The sequence below is a fragment of the Carya illinoinensis genome, chromosome 16 (genome assembly GCF_018687715.1).
Source record: "Carya illinoinensis cultivar Pawnee chromosome 16, C.illinoinensisPawnee_v1, whole genome shotgun sequence".
NCBI classification, from domain to species: Eukaryota; Viridiplantae; Streptophyta; class Magnoliopsida; order Fagales; family Juglandaceae; genus Carya; species Carya illinoinensis.
The window spans coordinates 14,965,698-14,975,024 of record NC_056767.1 but is presented as its reverse complement, the minus strand read 5'-3'; the positions used below and the strand labels follow the sequence as shown (position 1 = coordinate 14,975,024).

Genomic DNA, 9,327 nt, shown 5'->3' with positions numbered 1-9,327 from the left:
ACTGAATAGGCATTGGGCATTGCCCTTCTAAACCATATGCATAAAGAGTCAAAGACAAGCGTACGTGTGTTTGAACTTCAAAATATGCTGAAGTTTGAACCAGGCACGCAAGATCAAGCTTGGGACATTAAAATTCAACTCTAACCTGATCAAGTAGATCTCAAACATGAACTCTTGACCGAAGCTTAGCTCATCTTGCAGCCCTACCTCAACATATCATGTAAATAAAAGCCAAGACTCAAAGTAAAAAGATGGCACATGGAATGATGTATTATCTAAGCTTAATGCAGAAAAGGACACAAATATCCTATGAACACAAGAATTCAAGGAAGCACATGATGTCTTTCCATAGTGGCATGGGGAGAATGGTTCCCTACCAGTATAAATAGCCTAATTTTTAATCATTTAAATGGCACCTTCGCGACCTACACATTACATTCAAGGTAGGTTTCCTAAAACTAGGAATACAAGACTAAGAATTAACCTGACCTACTACAGCATTAGCAGTCAACTATAGAAGCATACAGCTACCATCAAGGACGGGCTCTCTTGTTGCTGCAGGATGGGCATTTATACTGCTTGATATGCTCAGCCCTTGCTGGGGTAATCTTAACACACTTTCCATGGAACCACTTCTCGCAGATGTCACAGCAAATCCAAAACTCATCAGCTGCATAATTCTCTCCACAAGCCCCGCACAATGTCTCTCCATGCTCTTCACCATCTTCCTCTTCCAAACCTTCCTCGTACTCATCCTTTGACTGCATTTCTTTTGGATACTTGGCCTGAGATTCAGAACCCCGCTGCACGTGCCAACCCAACAAAAGAATATAAAACTGAACAGGAAGATCGCTAGGTAATTACATCCCAAAAAAGATTGCAAGCTAATTGTTCTGAACCACAGAATCTCAGATAGAAATAATTTAATTTCCCTTTTCATATCTAACCAAGCATGTTAACTACCGGATGGTGATTCAACCAGACAGAATTATCTCTTGATATTCCAAAATTTTAAGGAGATGCTCATAATTTTCCAAGGGTGATAAATTACACCATGATTAGGTGTCAACAAAATTTTCCAATGAAAGCAAACTATCACATTGAAAATAAGGCAAGTAGAAGTTGTTTTAAACCTTAGAGTTTGATTTGGATTTGTTGCTGCTGTGATTTGAAACAGATGACTTCTCCTTCACTTGTTTCTTGGCTGTCCCTGTCACAACCTCAAATATTGTCGGAAGATCATTTATCATATTAAAAAGGCGTTTCCTGCAGAACAAATAACAAGAAGCTATGATTAAGAAATACTGAAAATGAAGTACACGCAACAGTTTGCAAAATTCAGAGCAAACCAATGTTAGCAAGACTAAGCCCCTCATCCTGGAGCCTATAGTTAATTATTAGACCAGTCCCTCTTTCCTGGCCTTCAACCTTGATGAAATATACTATTCCTGTCAACATAATAGAACTGCTGCAAGCATGACTAGAGATTCATTAAATGGGATCTAGACATCGATTTTCTTTATAGTTAATGTCAAATAAAATGAAAAGGGGATAAAAACATTGCATCCACTTTTTCAGCAAACATAAGACTTTTCTCTCATAAGATATATGGAGGTTATATAATATCGTGAAATTCAAAAGAACAAAGAAATTCATGTGCAGTTTGAATAGTGAGTTGAGATGAGGTGAATTAAGATTAAAATTAAAAGTTGAATAAAACAATATTAAAATATTATTTTTTAATAATATTATTGTTTTGAAATTTCAAAAAATTGAATTGTTTATTATATTTTGTATAGAAATTTAGAAAATTTATAATAATGAGATGAGATGAAATGATTCTTGTATCCAAATGGGGCCTCAGACTTTGATTTAGAGAGTAAAGGACGTGAAGGATTTTAAAGCCTCATTTGGATGTTGAAATGAAATGGGACGAGAAATTTGTGAATAATAGTGAAATGATTTAAATTATGATATTTTATGACATTCTGGGAAAGGAAAGAGAAAAAGTTGAATAAAAATATTATAAAATTAAAATATTATTATAATATAATTTTTGGTTTGGGATTTAAAAATATTGAATTGTTTTTTATGTTTTATTTAAAATTTTGATAAAGTTGTAATGATTAAGTAATGATTAGATGAAAAAGTTAAAAATTTGAAATTAAAAAGTATTTAAACTTTTGGTGTTTGGATTTAGAGATAACATAGGATGAGATGAGATGTGTCGACCTGGCCCAATATTTCTAAGGTTAGAATATTGATAATTTTTATTGGGCCTAAATTATATTTAATGAATCATATTGGATAAACCCACAAGTGATAAATTATTGAAGTTGATTATGAGTTTTAATTAGACTCAATAACTAAATTAAATCCCATTTATTATTTATTAAACAAGTTAGACTCCTTTTAGAATTTAAAAATAGGCTATTAGATACTTATTTTAATTTAAAATCATCACTAATTGAAATCCCCTACGCATTCTCAATCATTGTCAATCATATATTGAATAATCTACTAGATTATATTTTTAAATTCAAATTCTCTATGTTAATCGAGTCCAACTCAAACTGGTCGTCACCCTCTCCCAAATCTCTATAAATATCTCTCTTCTATGTGTTATTTGAAAAGAAAAAAAAAGCCATAAAATTGCGCAATCCAACACCATGGTCACTTTTGTGTCAAAAGTTTTAAAAAGCAACACTATAAGGTACGTAGCTTGATCATAAATTAGGATTAACATACATTAGAAAGTTATATATATTATTATTAAAGTTAGTTCTTTGGAAGCTAGTGTTTATATACCACGCATGTCATGATATTTGCAAACACGTTATTCATCATGTTTTATTCTGCATATTATAGTTATGTATGTATTATACATCTCATGTATTTCACGTTGCATAAGACACGTAAGCTTTCATAAGATCAAGTGTAAGATAAGCTCATAACAGTTAATCAAATTATCATTCAGATGTATGGTACCAATGCAGTTTCAGGGTGGGCATGCAAGCCACAAACTCAAACGTGATCCACCATAGCATGCCAAAATACTACATAGTCAGCTTCCTTTGATGCAGTAGGGAAAGTTAGTACACAGCCTTGCATACAGGGTTAAGTGTATTGGCTAGTTGATAAGTAAGATCAATCCTATGCATAGCATAAGCATCAGCATGATCAAACATGATTTTAAGTTCTCAGCATTAAATGTTTCATAAAAAACTTTATGTTAAGTATGCTTACATTATGATGGGTTTTTTACTAAATCATCAACTCATTTATGACAGTAGAGTTGCAGAACGAGACTTAATTCAGGGAGGCTTGACAATAGCCTAGATTGTACAGAGATGTTAAGTTATGATTTTTATGGCACAAAATTCGATAAATTTTAATAAATACTTCTGCGCACTCTTTTATGATTTCAGTATTTTAATTCAAAACGACTCTATTTATTATAAGGAATCTTTGTATCTGGCACAAGTATAAAAAAATATTTTTTTAAGTCAAAGTTCAGCAGTAGCACTCCAGCTTCCTCGAGAATTTCTAAAAGTGATTTTATTCTTAAACCTGGAGAGTGAGGTGCTACAAAAATGGGGCCTAAGGAAAAAAAACAAAAAAAAAAAAAAAAAACAAAAAAACAAAAAAAGAAAGGTCTTCATAAGGATAGGCCCCCAATGACCTGAAAAAGAAACCAAACCAGCCATACACATTTGTAATTTCCAAGTGCCAAATACCTTTCCCAGATAAATATATGGAGCGAAGTTTAACACCCTAGATCTTCTTAACAGTTATTGCAGTTTTTAAGGGCAAGAACTTTGGGATGAAAAAACAATCTATCAACCATGTTTAATAAAAAAGTGGAAGAACAACGAACTATGTTCAATCTGTTCCAGCCAGTTGTGACTAATCTTTGACGGTAATAACCTTAAAACCAGCCATTGAAGTGTTTGAGGAATAAAATATGGTCTTTCTTCTTGTTGTCCAATTAAATCGTTTGAGATTTGTGAATAAAAGATGTTAAGGCTAGAATGATTTTCCACTCTTTACATGTCCTACATTAACATAATCTTTATTTTCCCATTATCTGTTTGTGGAGAGAATACATCATACAATTTAACAAGTAAGATCTCAGTGAAACATAAAGCAACAGCTAAAAAAAGTAATAAAACTAGGACAAAATAGTATAAAGCAAAACATTGAATCAAATTAGAGACATTCATTTTTTATTGTAAGAAAAATTTATTAATTAGAGCTACCAAAGAACACCAAGAGTATACATTAGAAACACCTAGTTCAAAAAGCTAAAAATATTTTTAAAAAATCTAAAAGACTTATTGTGGACAAGTTTATAGATGTTGACATCCGACAAACATTTTTATTTTTGGTAGCTGATTTGGGGAGTGAATAGAAGACAAGGTTTCAAGCTCCTTAGGAGACTGATTATTGGCCTGGGCCACAAAAACATCAGCTTTAATTTCTGAGTTGAACATCCTAATTTATTGATGCATTTCAAATGCTATAGCAGTCAATCCGTGCATCCAAAATAGGATGAAGAGAATTACATACCTATCAGCTTTATCATATCCAAACCTAGCACCAAAATAAAAGGCTACAGCCAGTAGCCAAGCATCACTGTGGACAGCAACCAGGGATAACCAGTCCTTCTCTTGCATTCCATCTCTAGCAAAGTTTATACCCAATGCAGGCTCTGGAAGCTCCGGAGGCACCTCCTCAGCAGGCAAATTCACTTCCCACTGCTCACTGGGAAATCCATAAAGGCAAAGATTTTCTTTCTCTGTATAAAGAAAACTTGTATCTATCAACTTAATTTCAGAGGTGAAAGACTGAATTTGTTGCATGCTGTAGGATATGGCACAGTGAAATATTGGAACTGGAAGCTTATATTTCTTGCTGAGAAAGGCAAACAATATTCCCCCAAATAGAGGATATCTAATTATCATTATTATCTCTACCCCATTCATACGTTTTCCAATATGAGTCAGAAGTTTCATCCCTTTTTATTCTATTCAACTTCATTAAATTCTCCTATTCAAACCTGCATTGGATAAAAATCAAATGATATTTGTATAAAAATAATCCTTGATGATATAAAGAGTTTGATCAACTCAAAGTTCTGCATCTTAATCAAGAAACATATAATTAAATAAAAATGATACTGTTATAAGAAAAATATAGAGGCTTGCATGTATGCATTTTGAAACCGGTAGAAGAATAGCAGTTTAAGTTCATTGACCAAACAAATAAAATAAATTTACACAATGTATTAGCATCAACAAGCACAAATACATAACTCTTACAACTGATAAAGTAGAGGTATAGATACACAACTAGGCCAATCCACATGCAAAAAAGATTCCTTAGTATTGCTTCCTAAAATCAAATAATATAATGAAAGAATCCAATCCAAACAAATGGAAATATATATATTTTTTTGATAGGTTAAGAAATGGAAATCGTGAAATAAACTAGAGTTGAAATATAGATAAGCACAATTCATAAACATATTAATTTGTAGCTTTCTTTTACAAGAGCAAAGTCAATAACAGGGAATTCGTTATCACAATGAATTTGAGTTATAAAATCAAAATTTGAGTAAAAATAACTAGAAAACAGCAAACTCAGAAGCTCCTCCAGTGAATATACAGAAACTGCGTCCTGGCTTTAATCTACATGTACATAGGCACTAGGCAGAATAAATTCCAAGAATTAAACCTAATTACCATCCTTTTTTGTCTATTTGGTTGCTGCGAAAGCCAATCAGGGTAAAAGAATTTAAAATGCTCACACATCTTTTTACAATTTCAGTTGTTAAGAAATTTAGCATACTAAGAAAAAACAACTATACCAAATGGTCATACTAAAATCGGTTCAATTCAAAGATTTCGTAGGTTAATATCTCAGAGGAGTCGTATATGATTAAAGCTTTCAGTCGCAGGGCCCTACTTCATTTTATTTTCCTACAATTTCTTAGCAACAAGCAGAGCATAAACTAAAATCAGAGAATTCCACGTAAAAAAAATAAATTAAGAGATAAGCATCCTAACCAGGATCACACTGCTGATAAAACTCTTCAACTTCTGCAACCAGGTAACAAAATACAAAACAAAAACAAATTCAAACTTTAAGAAAAATTTCGAGAGATTAGAAACCAAAAAAAAGAAGAAGAGAGAATTAAAGAAATAAAAGAGAAGATCAAAGAAAATAAAGTACCGGTGGTGAGGGCTCTAATCATGCCAGCTCTGCGGCCCTTGAAATCCCTAAAGACCTCGTCGACCGTACGCGGGTTGTACGCTGCACCACCATCCATGCCGCTTCTATGACACTTTCTACCGGTTGGGAAGAGAGTGACAGAAGACTCGGAGACACGGTTTTGTTTTCCAGAAGGAGAGAAGGGAAGCTCGAAAACCAAAGAGCCAGTGACAGTGTGTGGTGTCTCTGTGAGAGAGAGAGAGAGAGAGAGAGTAAAAGGAGGGAAAGACGGGAAAATATTTGAGCTCGGAGGGAGGGAGGGAGGGAGAGAGAGAGAGAGTCTTTGCGGATTTGAATCGGACTGAAAGAATCTAGTAAACCGGATTTAATAAGATGGATACGAGCCCGAGAAGAACCGGATGAGATTTTTGGCTCGTGTTTATTAAATTTAAAGTTTCGAAAAAAATACCCGTATAACGTTTTTTTTAACGAATTTTATTATATACAAACATAGTCACGTATTAATTTATTTATTAATATTAATTTATTTATATTTAAAATTTAAATTAATATTATTTTTAATAAAATTTATTTTTTAATCAATCACATCGTATTAGTGTATAGATTAATACATAATTATACTTGTAATTATATTTTTCCTTTTTTGACTGAGTACAATCAGAATAACGTTACATATAATGATTAATAGCATTCTGATTATGTAAATGTAAATCTAATAAAAAATTTAGTTAATAAAATTTAAAAAAGCTTTACTTTAAATTATCTAATTTTAAAATTTTTTACTTTGAATTATAGTAAAATTAAGGTTTACAATTAAATTTATTTGTTACTATTTTATATCTAAATGAATAAAAAATAAATTTGGTTGTTACACTCTCTCCAACTCATTATCATTCTTTTTCTACATTATTTTTCCATATTATTTAATAAAAAATAATAATATATTTTCATATAAGTTCTTAATTTTAAAAAAATTAATGGAAAAAAATTTAAAAAAATATTATTAAATTTATAATATTTTATTATTATTTTGACTAATAGATAGATAATCCAATGTGAAAATAAGTTTTGAATGAAATACTCAAATATAAAATCATGTCATATTATGTAAATTTTATATTTACATTTAGATAATCCAATAAGAATGTTCTTAAGTATGTATGTATTGTATAATCATTTTTAATTGAAATTTATATTTGAAAAATTAATATTTTATGGAAATCTTATATTTATTTATTTTTTTAAAAATAATTGTAGAATACTTACATATTCCACAACTAAAAATATGATTTCTCTAGGTATAATGTATATAATTGAGAAAATACTCTTCTAAAAGTTTTTTGGCATTGTTTTTATTAAGATCTAAGCATTAACTGGCCCTACCATTATATCATATTTTTCTTTAAGACTTGTTTAGTTATACATATGAGATAAGATGAAATGAAAAATTTGTAAATACTAATGAGATAATTTGTAAATAGTAATGAAATTGTTTGAGTTAATATTTTTATAGGATTTTACAAAATAAGAGAGAAAAAATTGAATAAAAAATTATAAAATTAAAATAGGGTTAAAATATAACTTTTTAATATGATTTTTGTTTTAAAATTAAAAGTTAAATTGTTTTCTTGCGTTTTATTTAGAAGTTTATAAAAGTTATAATGATTAAATAAGATTAGATAAAAAAATTTAAAATTTAAAAATATAAAATTGAAAAATATTTGTATTTGAATGATATTTAATTGTTAAAATGAGATGTAATAGGATATGATGAAATGGTTTTAAAGATTTATGAAATCAAATCAAATCTTAGTTATACAACATCATTGTCCTGAAAAATCTTATGATGGAAGCGAATAGTTTAATAAATTAATAATGTTAAATGTAATTTTAGAATATATAAATATTGTACACTTCTCATGAAAAAAGTGTGATAACCCGGACTTAGCCAAATCCTTGCTTATTACCTTCATCATGTTTAGCCTTGACCCATTTAGTTATCTATTCAAGTTTTGGCATGCAGAGAACATAGAAAGCATCAATGGCCTTATCCATCTTAGAGAAAAGGCGTCCAAGCACATTAAGGCTGCATTTGGTTACCAAACTTATCTCAACTCATTTCATCTAATCATTACAAAGTTTCCAACTTTCAACACAAAAAATAATAAACAATTCAACTTTTTCAAATCTCAAAATAATAATAATATTAAAAAATAATATTCTAACAATATTTTGTTCAATTTTCAACTTTTATCTCAACTCAATTCAATATCCAAACTAGCCATCGCCCATCATGAGCTAGTGAAAGTTGGTCACTAAGGGCCTTGGGCTTAGGAAAAAGCTTTTAGCTTTACCTAGAATTTCCCATCCTTAGAACCTAGGAAAGAAGCTCCTTGGTTAGCACATGGATGTCACATGGCCAATATGTAAACCAACACTTAGGATACATTGAACCTGGATATGAAAGTGGAGGAATGGGAGAAATAGATAAAAGGGTTTTGGAACCCTAAAAGCCCCAAACCAAACACTTGTGTGCGAGTTCCTAGAAGATGCATTGATACGGGGTGCCTAGGAAAGGTCTAGAATGGTTCTAAGAGGCTCTAGGGATTTGGCCAAAGGGTTTACACGCCTAGTGATGAGGAGCCAACAACCACTTTGCCACTTGTCAAAACCATGCAAGTTCCTGTATGGGGAAGTGGCATGGGGATTTCAAGGGGCAAAGTCAAAACTCACGAGGATTAGGGTTTTGGCCAATGTAAGATGATGCACTTTGCCAAGTGTCACACATGCATTCAAGATGGGAGTTTCTAGAAAGAACAGATGATTGAGAGTGGAAGGGCACATTGAGACAAGGCAAAAAACCTAGTCCCTAGATTCGGCCACACGAATGCCACTTTCCCACACCCACACCCCACATGTCACTTGCCTAGGGAACCAACACACACGCGCCACCCAAGTCTAGAGGAGAGGGGAAAGGTTGCCTAGGAAACCAACACGAACATCATCCCAAGAATCTAGGGAAGAGGAAGAGACCTTGTGGGGGAAATGAAAAGGTTTGGCCAATACACACATATGCCACTTGACAAGTGGCAA

The 9,327-nt window shown here is 31.7% G+C and overlaps 1 protein-coding gene across 1 annotated transcript; it reads right to left on the bottom strand.

Annotated features, from left to right (window-relative positions):
• Window positions 1-238: 238 nt before the first annotated feature.
• Window positions 239-6,556, bottom strand: LOC122299940 (PHD finger protein ALFIN-LIKE 4). The gene is made up of 5 exons (XM_043110426.1): window positions 6,235-6,556; window positions 6,069-6,101; window positions 4,570-4,798; window positions 1,134-1,266; window positions 239-803 (listed from the first exon to the last, which is right to left on the bottom strand). The coding sequence occupies exons 1-5, from the start codon at window positions 6,329-6,331 to the stop codon at window positions 534-536; spliced, it is 762 nt and encodes a 253-aa protein (XP_042966360.1). The 5' UTR covers window positions 6,332-6,556; the 3' UTR covers window positions 239-533.
• Window positions 6,557-9,327: the final 2,771 nt, after the last annotated feature.

Bases quoted from the DNA above. Each gene is read 5' to 3' on its own strand.
- LOC122299940 (XM_043110426.1), bottom strand. From the start codon at position 6,331: ATGGATGGTGGTGCAGCGTACAACCCGCGTACGGTCGACGAGGTCTTT. The intron at 6,102-6,234 runs GTACTTTATTTT...ACCTGGTTGCAG, and splicing joins GATTAGAGCCCTCACCACCG to AAGTTGAAGAGTTTTATCAG. The intron at 4,799-6,068 runs GTTAGGATGCTT...TTCTTTATACAG, and splicing joins TTATCAGCAGTGTGATCCTG to AGAAAGAAAATCTTTGCCTT.